At 43.0% G+C, this 15,611-nt stretch overlaps 1 protein-coding gene across 8 annotated transcripts in view; it reads right to left on the reverse strand.

Moving 5' to 3' along the window:
* Positions 1-5,070: 5,070 nt before the first annotated feature.
* SORBS1 (sorbin and SH3 domain containing 1) overlaps positions 5,071-15,611 on the reverse strand; it is a 166,712-nt gene continuing 156,171 nt past the window's right edge. For 7 of the 8 annotated variants that reach the window (XM_039230207.1, XM_039230206.1, XM_039230205.1 and 4 more), the window contains 3 exons: positions 14,712-14,770; positions 11,641-11,753; positions 5,071-8,361 (listed from right to left, as the gene is read on the reverse strand). In XM_039230207.1, coding sequence (XP_039086138.1) covers positions 8,294-8,361; positions 11,641-11,753; positions 14,712-14,770 — 240 coding nt within the window. In that variant the 3' untranslated portion in view covers positions 5,071-8,293. Of the gene's footprint in view, positions 8,362-11,640; positions 11,754-14,711; positions 14,771-15,507; positions 15,568-15,611 lie in introns of all 8 variants that reach the window. The other variant, XM_039230201.1, reaches the window with a different exon arrangement.

Genomic DNA, 15,611 nt, shown 5'->3' on the forward strand with positions numbered 1-15,611 from the left:
GTCTGCCGGGGGGCTTTTGGAAATGACTTTTCTTCCCTAATCATGCTCAGAGAAAACCGCTGTCCTGTGTCGTTCTCACCGCCATCATATGGAGTCGTATGAGGATGTGATGCTTGGAGCTGTCATGCTGGCCAGCCTGTAATCATGAAAAAGGCCAGGGGAGTCAGGTACACTAACCCAGAGTCTGTCTTCTCTGTGAGATAACGAGACACGTCTATCACATAAGCTGTCACTTTGGGGGCCACCGGCTATTGTAGGTGGAGTCATTCATTTTTTTTTTTTTTTTTTTTTTTTGAGAGAGAGAGAGCAGGGGAGGGGCAGAGAGAGAGGGAGAGAGAGAATCCCAAGCAGGCTCTGTGCTGTTGGCCCAGAGGCCAGCACAGGGCTCGAACTCATGAACCGTGAGATCATGACTTGTGCCTAAATCAAGAGTCAGATGCTTAACCCACTGAGCCACTCAGGTGCCCCAAACATTCTTTTTTTCAAATTTATTTCTAATTATTTACTTATTAGTTGAAGTCATTCTTAGCTGACATAGAAAATATAGAGAGTACAAAGTTCTTGGGGGCCTCTGAGCTTTGCAGATCTGTGACACTACATAGGGGAGCCACAGTGCAGGTGATAAAGGGTTGGTGTGGTGAGGAAGTACAGGCAGTGAGGCTGGACCCTACTTATGAGAGGCTTGTGAGCAGTGGAGGATGAGATGACCTGGAGTCAGCTGGAGTCCCCGAAGAATTTTTCTGTCCGTTGCTGCTCTCCTGGCTCAGGCAGAAGACTGAGGAGACACACCTGTTTTTGAACCTTTAATATTCAAGTACTGAGGAGGTGCTCATCAGTTGGTTATCACTATTATCATTATTCCATGATCCACCCTTGGAGATGTTACAATCTCTAGGTAAAGTTTAGATGTCCTGAGGTGTACTGGTCTGAAGACTTGTCCAGCCGTCTTCCCTGGGAGACAGTAGGGTGTGATCAATGGAAAGCACACAGCTTTGGAGTCAGACTGAATCCAGTTACTTGCTGTTTACCCTTGGGCTGCACTCCTCTGTCACAGGTGCCTTACTTGTGAGTGGAGATCAGAACACCTACCTTGTAGGGTTGGTATGAGAAGTAAATGAGAAAATGCATGAAAAATGTTGATATACAGTAGGCACTGGAATAACAGGAGAACTCTGTGGTGGACACAGCAGGTTGCCTTTTAAACATTCCTTTTTTTCCCTTCTTCCTAATAGAACCCCACTTTGGTCCAGGTGTCTCCTCCCAGAGGAGAAGCTGAAGTGGCATGTCTGAGGTGTCACAACCATTATAGTATCAGAAGTGGCACTTGAGCCCGGGTCTTCTGGCTCCCAGCCCATTGTTCTAATACTTCTCTTTTTGGGAAGAATTCGCGCATTTATCCAAAATGACAACTAGGATTTGGAAGTTCTTTTTTTTTTTTTTTTTCAGTTTATTTACTTATTTAGAGAGAGAGATAAAGCTTGAGTGGGGTAGAGAGAGGAAGAGAGAGAGAATCCCAAGCGGGTTCCACACTATTAACACAGAGCCCGACGTGGAACTCGAACTCATGAACCAAGAGAGCATGACCTGAGCCAAAATCTGACAACCAACTGAGCCACCAGGTGCCCCAGGACGTAGAAGTTCTAAAGTATAGTCTGCTTCTCCCCATGAACAAGACACAGCAGCCACAATGGCTTTTATGACCTAGTCTTGGAAGTGACATTCCATTTCTTCTGATTACACAGAGCGTCCTGATAAAATGCAGAAGGGTGTGAATCCTGGGAGATAAGGATCATCAAAGGCATTCTTGGGAGCTGGCTACCACAAGCATCTTAACATTGTTGTGAAGATAGTTTTGACTTTATAAATCTGCTGAAAGAGCTTGGGGACTCCAACCAGTCTACGGACCACACTTTGAGATCCAGTGACCCTGATCACACAAACTCAAGGCAATCTATGTGATTTATGCTACCACTTTGAAGATGTCTCTCGCTATACTTCTCTTTGCAAATTCACCTAAGCTTGTGAGTCTCACTTTATTTATTAATTTTTGTTTGCATAATCTCTACACCCAACATGGGGCTCAAGTTCACAGCCCTGAGATCGAGAGTCACATGTTCCACTGACTGAGCCAACCAGGCACCCCATCAGTCTCACTTTAAAAACAAGCAAGCCAGAGGGGCCAGAGACTCTTAATCTACCTAGTATTTTGCCTCAGCTAATACCAGGGGGAGAGTGCTCGAGAAGCAGAGTAGGTTGTCCTTCAGGAAAGATACCATAAACCAGTGACACATGGTCATTCAGGTATCTCATCAAAGGCTTTTCTATCTATGGGCTCATCTTAAATTTTCTTAAATATTTTCAATCTGAACCACCTGCCCGACTAATCTATTCCACAGATTATCCGTATCAAGTAGTAACTTCTTTCATTGGTCTTTAAGAGGCAGGCTTAATCTCTACATGCCAAGACTTGGTGAAAATACCTATGTGCAACTCATGCAAACACTCTTCATGACTACTGAGACTCTAATCCTTTTTCCTTCAGAAGAGTCCTTATGTTTTTAGCATGTGATACAGTTGTGCCGTGCCCCCATGGTCAGATCAAACCCTGTGTCCGGGTGTGCATCCTGTGCTCTCCACCATGATCTTCTCAAGACTTTGGCCAGCAGGGCTTCAGCACATAGCCTACATTCAGCTACACTGACATTTGTATCGATAAGGCAATAGTATTCCATTTTCCAAAGCTTGTCACGATTATGCTCAGGGTCTAGCTCATACAGTGTGGACAATTCAGTTATCGATCCAGCCACCTTCTTCCTTTTAATTCAGCACACGCTTCTCCTCCTCCCCCATCCCACAGGGTGCTGGTGGGGCTGTCACTCATACTCCACCCACTCTGGCCAGGGATTAGTCAAAGGAAGGAGAACTATCCAAGTTGGACCTGGCAGGGTCTGGAATTGTTTTCAGGGAAGCCCAAGAAGAAGGCCCTTTTCCCTAGAGTCAGAGACCTTTAAGAATGAGCCCAGAGCTCATTTCCTATTGCTACACTCAGTACGTGAAAATGTAGCCAAACAAGACCAACGCGCCAAGAGTAAGACAAATACGAGATTTTGAGGATCTGGATTCACTCCTGCCTGAGGCTGGTTCCAACTCCTTTCTTCCTATGATTTGACCCAAGAATGGCCAGTAGTGTTAAGTTTCTACCACTTATCATTGACAGAAGCCCTCATATAACTGACTCTGTAGGCCAAAGTATATTGTGAGGGATCTGCTCCCTGAAGGAGCATGTGTTAAGAGAGCATGTGTTAAGAGAAAACAGGCGGCTGGGAATGCAAGTAAAGATCTGGAAAGAGGGCTGAGAAGGGGCTGGCCAGTGAAAAGGCAGGCGAAACAAAGAACAGCATTCCATGGAAGCAGATAATTGGGTGGTAGGGAAACAGACACTCCCATAAACTTGGCGGGAGTGTAAATTGGTGTGATAGTTTTTGGAAGGCATTTTGGCAATGTCTCAAGGTTTGAATTGTTCTTGCTCTTTGAGCCAATAATTGTACTCAATGCAGCATTGTTTGTTGTGTGAAAAAAGCTGGCAATATTTGCATCGTCAACAGGGGATCAGTTAAGTAAATTGTGGAAACCAGTCCAAGCTCTGTTGCTAAGGGGAAAAAGGTATATAAGACTATGCGAAGTGTTTATATACATGTGTTTAGTGTGTGCAAAGGTGGCTCAGAGGACCGACCATACAGCAAGTAGTTAGCAGTAAGCTCTGTGGAAAGATGACTATAATCACAGATAATTCTGTTTGTACAAACTCAGAATAATTTTAGAGATTAATTTCTCTTTTATTTCTGCTGCTGTAATAAAAAAAAAATTGACTGATATTGCTTCCCTTCTTTCATTATTAGTTTTCTGAGTTCTAGGATCTCTGGCCCCAGGGGTTCATTCATTTATTTACTCATTTACTTGATCAAGTAACTGAGTGCCAACTATGTTAGGAACTCTTCTTGATGCTGGGCATACCAAAGCCAAATGGAATCATTATCCTCACGGATTTTATATGATTGTGAAAACAAGTATCAGATGCTGATGAGTTACCAAGCACAGAGGCAGAGAAGGGTGATAGGAGACTGGGTGGAAACAGTCAAATCCCGTTATATATAATGTGGTCAAAGAGAGCCTCATTGAGAAGGCAACATAAAAGATGTAAAGGAAGGGGGGAAGCAAGACATGCAGCTCCAGCAGAAAGGGTCTTCTGGGCACAAAGGATAGAACATAAGACCTTGAACCTGAAGGGTGCTTAATGACTTTGAGGCCATAAGGATCATGTGAGTGGAAGGAACAATGAGAAGTGAAGTCAGAAGTGAGGGAGAGGAAAGGGACAATGTACCAATGGATGTGAGGCATGGTTCCACTCAGCAACATGAGAAGCCTCTAGACGGTTCTAAGTCAACTTTAAAATGATCACCCGCCAGAGAGAGGACTCATAGCTGATTTCACTCGATTTAGAAAAAGTGCTGTGTCATTTCCTGTACTCATGTCTGGCAGAGCAAATCAAGACCCATTATATGTATTTTATAATGTTTCACTTTAGCTTTTAAAGACATATGCATTATTTTTATAATCAGTATAAAAATATTTTAGAAAGAATGGTGAGGTGGTCAATAGTCAATTCAGAAAAGGTCATGGAGTTAGCCTGTTGAGAAAAGAGTAAGGTAAGAAGTGGTGTTTTCAAAGAGCAGGATGGAAGCCAAATGGTATGTGATTAAGAATAGAAAAGGAGAGGGGCACCTGGTGGCTCGGTCAGTTATGTATCCAACTTTGGTTCAGATCATGATCTCACAGTTGGGGAGTCCAAGCCTCGCTTCAGGTTCTGTCCTGACAGCTCAGAGCCTGGAGCCTGCTTCAGATTCTGTGTCTCCTTCTTTCTCTGCCCCTCCTCTGCCTACACGGTCTCTATCAAAAATGAATAAATGTTAAAAGAAAAAAATAGAATGGAAAAGTATGCGAAATCGAAGCAGTGAATATAAGCCTGCCGAGAGACTTGGCAAAGGAAAGAAATAATGAATGGTAAGAACATATGCCACGCAATTCTGAATAAAGTTTATTAAATAATATGTACAGCAAATGTAGTAATTCAACACATCCATTTATCAAATCAATCCACCGCAATAAAGAAAAAATAAATGAACGGAAAAATCTGTGTCTGCATAGTACATGCTCTTGGTGTGTAAATGGAAATACTTTAAATTAATTGGTTATATATAATGTCAGTTATTTTTCTTTCAGAATATAATCTTCTTTGTAGTAACTTATTCTAGCAAAAGAACTTAATACTACTGTAGATAAATAGGACAGCCAAAAAAAAAACAAAAAAAAAAAATCAGAAACAAAATAAAAAACCTATAACTGAGATCACAATTAGCTTCTCTCCCAGAAAGAATGATTATTTAAAATTGTAACACTTAACAATGGCTATTTTTGTGCTAAAAATCTGCAGGTGAGTTATTTGGAATTCCTTCATTTAAATAAAAATGCAAAAAACTTCATGACTTCCTTATTTTACCCCCCTTCAGTTCAAATTTTTAAAATTATTTTTCTATACAAAGTAGGTACATGGGCTATACAAAGTTGAATATACATATTTACAGCCTACTTCTTACGCTTATGATTTTTTTTCTTTTACTGATCCCAGAGAGACTGCAAAAGATAAGTAGTTGGGGGCTTGCTTTTACCCAGAAGCATGGCTAACGTATCAAAATGTGTCGCAAGGCGTGGTGCCAGTTAGTTGCACTTGCTATTAATAAACCTGTATAAATATTTCAGCATAAAAATAGGTATTTTATATTACTAAATGAGGACAAAAGAACAATTGGAGACTCTGTTCCTTGTTCTGTCATACATAGGAAGCTGAAGTTTGATGCAAATTTTAACATGATTTTATTAAAGACGGGCAAATTGGTGAGGCATACCTGGGTTTCTGAAGATACACAAATGCGTGAGGCTGGCATCATATGCAATTGTGGCTTTACAAATTGATTTTATTTTCTAGCTGTATTGAAAGAGGTGTTCAAAGTTACCTATGTAAGAAGCACCCCTCAAAAAACTATTAGAATAAGATCGTTATTAATGGTTTGCATCTAAAAAAGACCTGGAAACACATTAGCCAATACAAGAATTACATTCCAAATATGAGTGAAATGCTGCTGTGCAAAACGCACGTGCAAAAGCACTTGTACTACAGTCCCTCAGGGAGAGCCCGACAGTGCCCTTGGATGGAGAAGTGGACCTTCCAAAGCAATGAGTGTTAAAGAATATTAAAAAGGTTCTTTCTACCCAGGAAGCTCCTCCACCCTATCCCCACCCCCACCCGCTACCACCACCATTAATTCTACTGCCTCATCCCCTGGGGTTAAGGCTCTGCTCTGTCCTAGCTAAAAACAAATGTTGCTGGGAAGAAATAACACATTCCTCTTATTGGTCATTTACACTTTAGTGTGAAGGAGTCAGTGGCAGGTTCTTTCCTAAGGCCAGGATTTGAAAGGAGGACAGGAAGAGAGTGAGGCTCTCTGATGGGGGTAGGGGGGTGGACAGGTGATGAGTAGATGACTGTCAGAGACATAAGGTGAGGCAGAGGCACTGAAGACAAACTCTGCCTACTTGTGGAGACTCCAGGCTTTGGGACAATGGTCCTGGGGCAATTCTGAACTACATGCAGAGAGCCAAGATTCCTGTATACACTCTACCACCTAGAATTGCTACTACTATTTGTGGCCTTGGATGTGTATTTATGGGGAGGATGAGAGTTTGAAAACTCTAGAAACCGTTCCAAGAATTTCCAGCCATAAACTACCCTCGGACGAAGGTTCTTCTAAGCAGCCTAGTTGTTCAAGAGTGATCTCATGGAGACAGAAATACAACAATGCTTTCTAGGGTCTCTCCAGGGAAAGGTAATCTCCTCTCTCATACCCTTCTTTGCACATATCACAGTCTCTCCTGATTCAGTATTTGTGTGTCTACCTCTCCAATCACCTGTGAGTTCCTGGCAGGCAGGGAGTGGGTCATTTCTCTATGTTTCCCAGGGGTCTAGCAGAGAGGCTGAGAAACATCCTAGAATTGGATGGAGTTGTGACTTGAGCACCGTGGGTGTCACAGGGGCCTCCCTCCTCAGAGGTAGTCCCGTAAAGCACAGACGTCCTGGGAGTGGCAGATCGGCTGCCCCACGCTTGGGGCCAGGGCACGTGCACTTCCCACTCTGCAGAGAAGCCTCCCCAGGGTGACCCAGGGCTACTGCACTGTGGGTGGTGCCTGACCTGCTGCAGGGAGTCTGTGTTAAGGTGTGGCGCCCGTTCTGCTCATCAGTGGCCCCAGCATCCAGCGTATGTGAAATTCACTGAATGCCATCCTTGGTACTCTGTCAGAATAGGCCCATCAACCCCAAACTGCCCTGGCCAAAAACAATCCAGAAAAGAAAGGTTAGCAATGGCATTCTGCGAAATGAAACTGTGCTGAAGGTGACCACTTACAAAAGTCAGAGATACGGGAAAGAGCACGCTGCAAGTGACCTCGGTAACTACAGAGCCTCTTAATCACCTGGAAATACAAATGCAACTATCTGACCTGGGCACCCTGCTCCCATGCGCAAACCTCATGTGCTTTTCTGTCTGAACACCAGGGTGTCAAGTGCAATTGCATGCAGGCTGAATGCACAGGTCACCTATGTTCTGCCTCCATTTCCCCACGTATCCCAGGAGCGAAGGACGTGGTCTTGGGTAGTCTGGGGGCCTTGGCCACTGTCCAGGGATGGCCCCGGCAGCCCAGGCTGATCCCCAGCAATGTTTGGAAATGGGGCTCTGGGGTGGCTGGGGTGTGGAGCCTTTGGAAAATGGCTAGGGGTCTGCCTGACGCTCTGAGGGCTGCTTCAGGTCAAATGACCCCCTTGGAGCCAGAGCTGGTCAAGACTGGGGCAGCAAAAGGCATTTCTGACCTCACTGCTCCTGGCCTGTGTTACAGGTCAGATTACCCAAGAGGGGGAGAGGCATGGAAGGCTTGGAGTAGCTCCCAGAAGCGGCTAAGTAAATACAGATTTGCCTCATTCCTTTTTCCGCAGTTCAGCCTGCCTGACACTGTAAGTTCAAACAGGCTCGGGCTTCAGACACAACACTTCTCTGTCCTTCTCTTTTGCTTCTTACTTTATCCACTGCATTAGTTTTCCTACTGACTCAATGTTTAAATAAAGAGACCAGTTCGTGAATTATGCTTCATCCTCCAATAAAAATAATCTCTGTGGTTTTCAATCTTCTTATAGATACAAAGGCTTTACATAGTTGCCTGGAAAAGTACCAAATTGCCTTGTCCTTCTTGAAGTACCTATAAAAAAAAACACACATACACACACACACAAATTCAGAAGACTTACTTGTGAGTTCAGAGGGAGCCCCCGATAACAATTCCACAGCATATGGCTTCCAAAGCACTTTTTCCGATATTATCTCATTTGGGCTATAAAATAATGCCTGGTGGTTAAGCCAGGTGGGCATTCTCAGTACTCCTCTCTTTCAGATGAGGAAACTGAAGCTCAGAGAGCTTAAGTGACATTACTGAGATTCCCACAGATTAACAAGCATCAGAAGCAGGCTTTGAACCCAGGACTTCTGACTCCCAGCCCTCTGCTCTTTCTGATACTTTTTGTTGGAAAAATGAGCACATTCATCAAATATAAGATACCAGGGATATAGAATTTCTAAACTGTAGGATTTCTAAAAGTCCCCTGGACATGGCCACATATCAAAAGGAAATTCTTGGGGTGTCTGGGTGGCTTAGTTGGTTAAGCATCCAACTTCAGCTCAGGTCATGATCTCGCAGTCTTGTGGGTTTGAGCCCTGCATCAGGCTCTGTGCTTTGGATTCTGTATCTCCCTCTCTCTCTGCTCCTCCCCTGCCCATGCTCTGTCTCTCTGTCTCTCAAAAAATAAATAAACATTTTTAAAAAATTAAAAAAAAAAAAAAGGAAATTCTCTTCGAAGTCTGTACCTAAGCCCCAGATTGACTCCCTGTCTTTGCTTTCAATCTAATCAGGGTTCCCGCTGAGCTACCTGGGCACATAGCCCTTCCCCAATTGCTCCACATCCAGAACTGCTGGATCCCTAACCTAGTCTCTTCCCTTGGGATGGGTAGGGGTGGAGGTGAGGGTGGGGTCAGGGGTGGGGAGTGGTGGTGGATACATGCTGGGTCATTATTCCCCCCTCTTGATGGCAGATGTCACAATCAGATGATTGCATCCTTTCCCCAATCGGCTTGGATATGGCTTCAGAACCTTGGTGAACACAGCATTTCAAGCAGACACCACCAGTAGGTTGGGGCTGTTGCCCAAAGTGAAACTTTGAGCTAAAAAAAGGCGTCAAAACTAACGACCTCTAAGATATCTAGTTGAACCCCTAGGGAAGACAGCCAAGGAGGCTGAGGCAGAGAGGACAAAGGCCAGAGATGTGCTCCTACACCTGGTTCAACCTCTCCTTATGGATGGGAAAATGAGCTTCCACTGAGCACCAGGCTACGTTCTGAAGCATCTGAGGGACTGAGAAACATTCCTTTACTCAGCTGCCAAGGGCACCCCCGTGAGAGAATTGGTGTCCCCCATAATGCCCCATGTTCTTGTAAAAAACATAAAACACTGCTGGAGGAGTTTAATAGCTAAGACATGTGAGAGCCGTACTCTCTAATATGACAGCCCCAGGTGGCTACTGAATGCTTGAAACAGGGCTGTTCTAAACTGAGCTATGCTGTACTGTACAAATCACACATCAGACTCCTAAGGCTTAGATATTTTACATGCTCCTTTGGCATTTAAAATTTTTTACACTGATTACATGTTCAAATAATATTTTGAATACATTGGTTTTAATAAAATATACCGCTAAAATTAATTTTTCAAGTTTCATTTTATTTTAAATAAAATTTTTATTAAAAATGTTTATCTATTAGAGAGAGAGAGAGAGTGACAGTATGCAAGCACGGGAGGGGCAGAGAGAGAGGGAGACACAGAATCTGATCAGGCTCCAGGCTCAGAGCTGTCAGCACAGAGCCTGATGTGGGGCTTGAACCCACAAACTGAGAGATCATGACCTGAACTGAAGTCAGACACCCAACCGAGCCACGTAGGCGCCCCACATTTTACTTCTTTCATTGTGGTTTCCAGAAAATTTTAAATTACAAATATGGCTTGCATTCTGTTTCTGCACTCCATGGGAGTGTTGCTGACTTCTGAGATGGGGCTTCTGTCTGAACAGAATAGTTCAAGGTAGTGGGGGGCCACAGGCTTCGGGGAGCCTGGAAAGGTTGGGGTAGCCTTCTAAGAGGCTGGTGAGGGCCAGGCAAATCTTTCAGGCTTCCCATGTATGCCGAGGCCTTGCCATTCTCACTAACCCAGCCCTGACTGACTTTGCTTTAGCAAAGATTTTCCAGAGAGATCAGGAAAGAGCTGGTCCTTTGTACACGGGAAAAACAGAGGCAAAAACTAAGTCAATGGCCCTGAACAGCATGTTTGTGCCTGAGCAGAAACACCAAAGGCTATGGAAGAGATGGGCCTGAGTTTTAGTGCTGGCCCCACCACTGGCTACCTGGGTGACCTGGGCTAGTTATATAACAGTTTTTGAGTCTGTGAAATGGGGGTAGTTCTTGTTTTGTTGTTTGTTGAGAACTTCAGTACAGAAGTATATAAAGCAAGTATCTGCTTTGTAACAAAAATCTTAAAAAATGTTGATCTTTTCCCTTTTCTATAATGGTGAATCTTTGTTTTAATTAAGCACATTGCTTTTTTAAAGTTTTTATTTATTTATTTTGAGAGAGAGCGAGCGTGCATGCATGCATGAGTTGGGGAGGGGCGGAGAGAGAGAAGGAGAGAGAGGATCCCAGGCAGGCTCCTCACTGTCAGTATGGAGACCAATGTGGGACTCTGTCTCAAAAAACGTGAGACCATGACCTGAGCTGAAATCAAGAACAGACCTTAACTAAGCAGGTTGCTTTGATTAAAGTTATTAAAAGTCTGGGGGCAGCTGGCTGGCTCAGTTCCCTAACCATTTGACTCTTGATTTCAGCTCACGATCTCACGGTTTGTGGGTTCAAGCCCCGTATTGGACTCTGCCGACAGCACGGAGTCTGTTGGGATTATCTCTCTCTGCCCCTCTCCTACTTGCACTCTAAATCTCTCTCTCAAAATAAATAAATAAACATTAAAAAAAAAAAGTTGTTAGAAGCCTGAAGTAAATAGTCTTTGGAACATCTACACATATGCTTGAGTTTCATGGCTGAGATCTAGGCTCAAATTTTCTTGTGTTGTTTCTTAAGAGTTTTAAGAAAATAAAATTTCCACACGTAGACCAGATGTACACAGAATACAAACAGGATTCAATCAATCTGAAATTGCCCTTCTGTGCAGTCGCTTTGGCAGATTTGGCTTTTGGGTCCAGTATCTTTAGTGCCACCCACACTGTCTCCAGAGCAAGCATGAGCTGGGTGGCCCCGCATTCCTGATAGAGACACAGGATCTGAGAAGGCTCTTTTTTCTGTGCAGAGAACACCGTGTGGCTTATCCCTCCTAGTTACTCCTCCAATACACAACTAGTAAGAAAAACATGAGGAGATCACTTACCAACAAACCATCCATCATCACATTTCTCCATGACATCAACAATATCTCCATCTCGGAGTTCCAATTCATCATCATTCTGTGGTATATAGCTATATAGTGCTTGGTAGCTAAATCTAAAAATGAAAACATTGACTCAAACACTGATAGGATTAAATGATGAGTTGTTAAAGCCCATTTCAGTTAAATCAACACTGTGGTGGTGTTTCATACATATTAGTGCAGATGAAAGTATTTTACTGGCTATTTCTCTAAGAGCAGAACATTGAGGAGATTCATTCAGCATATAAGTAAATGAAGACTGATAGGGATGGCGGCGGGGGTGGGGGGTGCGGGCTCTGATAGCAAGGCTATGATCAGTCCTTTGATTTAGTTTCATTTGGTTACCAAGTATTTTGCCTAGATGCCCCCTCTTTAAAATTAACCAAGGCAGGGGTGCCTGGGTGGCTCAGTTGGTTAAGCGTCCAACTTTGGCTCAGGTCATGATCTCACCTTTCATGAGTTTGAGCCCCGTGTCAGCTCTGTGCTGACATCTCAGAGCCTAGAGCCTGCTCTGAATTGTGTCTCCCTCTCTCTCTGCCCCTCTCCCACTCATGCGCTGTCTCTTCCTCTCAAAAATAAATAAACATTAAAAAAAATTTAAAATTAACTAAGGCTTTTGCTTAACACAGGAGAATGTATGTAGATTATCAAAGATAATCAGAAATTACTTAGTCCAGAGATAGACACTATATTCTGGTCATATACGTTGGAGAGTCTAAAGCAATTATATATATTATATACATATTATATGTATAATATATATAATTGCTTATATATAATTATATATAAATATAAATATATAAAATATATAAATAATATATAAATATAAATAAAATAGAAATAAATAAAAAAATAAATATATATATATATATAAAATTGTTGAACTGATATAAGGATATAAAAAGTACATTCCAATGGCCTCACTACCTTGAGTTCCTTAACAGGCTGATACATATTTTGTTAGTTGTTTTTATTTTTTTTAAAGTTTTGATTTATTGTGGCACTGGGGTGGCTCAGTCTAAGGTTAAGCACTGGATTCTTAGTTTTGGCTAAGGTCACGATCTCATGGTTCGTGAGTTTGAGCCCTGTGCCAGGCTCTACAACTCTCTCCCATTCTCTCTGTCTCTCATCTGCTCACACACACTGTCTATCAAAATGGATAAACAAATTTTTTTCAAAAAAAAAAAAAAGTTTTTTTCCTTTTAATGTTTATTTTTGAGGGAGTGTGAGCATGAGAGAGCGAGGGAGAGAGGCAGCTCAAGCAGCGGAGAGGCAGAAAGAGAGGGAGACATAGAATCCAAAGCAGGCTCCAGGTTCCAAGCTGTCAGCACAGAGCCCGACTTGGGGCTCAAACTCACAAACCGGAGATTATGACCTGAGCCAAACTCAGATGCTTAAGCGACTGAGTCACCCAGGCGCTTCCTCCAAAAAAGTTTTATTCATTTAAGTAATGTCTACACCCAAAATGGAGCTCGAACTCACATCCCCAAGATTGAGTCGCATGCTTTTCTGACTGAGCCAGCCAGGCGTCTCTCATTAACTGTTTTTAACTGTGATGTCATTTTTCAGGAATTCTTGAAAACTTTTTGCTTTCTTTCTGTTTCAGTGATATTTGCGGTTAAGATTTTTATTTATTGTTAGCTGGCCTAAGGCCATTTGGTGTGTGCTGTTCTGTCCGTCCTAATAGTTTGCGGGAGAAGGCTGGACTATTTGTGGTGAAATTTGGTATCTGCTTTGGCAACGGAAAAGTTTATTTTCATTTATCTTTGACAAATACTTAAGCATCTACTATATACCAGTTCACAATTCTGTGAACTCACTATTCTGAAACACAACCACACCACCGGGCACAACTGTGCAAATGAGCCAACCATCTACCATTCCCAGGAGATGCCAGTGAATGCCTGTGAGAAGGCAGGTAAGACTTGAGACAAGTAAGAGAAGCCAGTTCGCCCCCCCACTCCCCGTTTCCTCGGCTCAAACAAAGGGACCTTTTAATTTTATGCATGTATCCAAATGTTTTGATAATTTGGTAGATGGATCTGTCTGCCAGAGGAAGGTCTTGAATGAGGAATTAAGAGATGCAGAAAGATTTCTAGTTGGTAAGCACATACTATTTTTGATGCTTCCATATTTGCCTGCTGTCTCCATCTAACTTGGACTCCTTAGAATGCTTTATCCTTCTCTTAATTCCTAGCATGGCTGCCTTGCTAGCCTCAGCTCTGGGAAGTAACTCCTGATAGCTGCTCCTCTATACTCACTTCCAGACGGTGGAGACTGGCCGGCCAAGGTCTCACAACCTTGCTGCTTGGGTCCCCAGTCAGCTCTAATTTTGGATGGGTCTCATGCTGCTCAGGGCACTGAGTCCTTCACCATGTGGGTCTTCTATGAGTTCACTGAACACACTGTCTACCCTGGGTCTTTGCATGTGTGTTTTCCTCAGCTGGGAAGGCCTTTTACCTCCCTGTTGTAGCTCTCAAAACGAATGTGTCTTTCTTCTTTACTGTAAAGTAATCTCCGCACTCAATGTGGGGCTTGAACTTATGATGAGCTCTACAGTCTGAGCCAGCCAGGTGCCCCTCCAATTTGCCTTTCAATGCCCATTCCAAATCTCCCTTCTTCTGGGAATGGAGTTTACCCCTATATGTTTAAAACATAGGAGACATCCAATAATTTTTTATGAGTGGATCAACTCTATTCATTTATCTCCAGGTAGAACCAATGACTCCTTCCTCTATATTCCCACAACACTAGGACTGACTCCAGTCAGCACAGCCCTCATTTGCTCCTAAGTGGTAGTTCACTCTTTGCTGGTCTCTATCTCTCAGTGGTCTATGACATTCTATATTCATCTGCCCACCACCTGTTTCATGTTGGCCGATGGGAAAAAAGGCCCCAACTAGAAATCCTCAGAGAAGCTGGGGGCGATTCCCCCAAATGGCTGTCCCAGACTTCGTCAATGACCCATTCTCTAAAGCCAACAGTCCACCAAGAATGTGATATGAGAAAGGAAGTTCACCAAGTGTACTTACAAGTCTTGTGAGGTTTGACTCCTGTCTGGGGTGACTCTTCGCTGCTGGGCTTGAGGTTGCTGAGAAATGATTAAAGATGATTTATTGTCAGAAGGGGATACCTTGTGATGAAAGTCAAGGGGATGAGAAACAGTGCTGCAGTAATGAACAGATTTTTCGGCAATGTTTATGATCTCATTGCAAACTGCTTCCTGTGAGTGGCCCCGAGATATCCAGAAACCCCCATATAACAGTCAACATGGGGACAAAAAAAACAACAAAAAAAAAAAAAAAGAAAAAGAAAGAGAGGAAGAGATGTAACATTCCAGACGAAGCACATAAGTCCAGGGAAACAACAGAGTTGAAGATCCAGGTTAAAAAAATAGATATTCCAGTAGTGGAGTGCAGGAGGGATCCAGGTGTAAGCATGGAAAAAAACAGGTAAGATACAGAAGAATTTGGGATTTAGTATGACTATTTAAAAAAAAAAAAAGGCAGAAGCATAAAAGCCTGCAATTAGTGAGTAACTGTAACAACTGGAATAACTTCAAGATAGAAATGCAAGTATGTATCCCCAATCATGCACTAATCATTAATTTAATCCCACACGTAGGCAGAGTACAAATAAAGTCTCTAAAGTCCTCTGCTTTCTGAGAGGGAAGGGGGTAGCCTAATATTTCCCTCTAGGACAACAGCCATATAATTCTTGTAGATAATGGCTCTGTGAGTTAGCCAGGCATTACTCCGGCTGAGACTCTAGAAGTCAGTAAGAATTCTCTTTAGAAAAGCTACAGTTCTTATTCAACAGGCATCTTACCACATAGCTCTTTTCAGATTCTGTGAGATCAGGTCCTGCTCTCAATGAATGATGAGAAGGCTGTGATCACCAAGCAAATTATAAGGGAGACATTTTAGCAGATG

This window comes from Hyaena hyaena, unplaced genomic scaffold (genome assembly GCF_003009895.1).
Source record: "Hyaena hyaena isolate Hyena2069 unplaced genomic scaffold, ASM300989v1 scaffold_44, whole genome shotgun sequence".
NCBI lineage: Eukaryota > Metazoa > Chordata > Mammalia > Carnivora > Hyaenidae > Hyaena > Hyaena hyaena.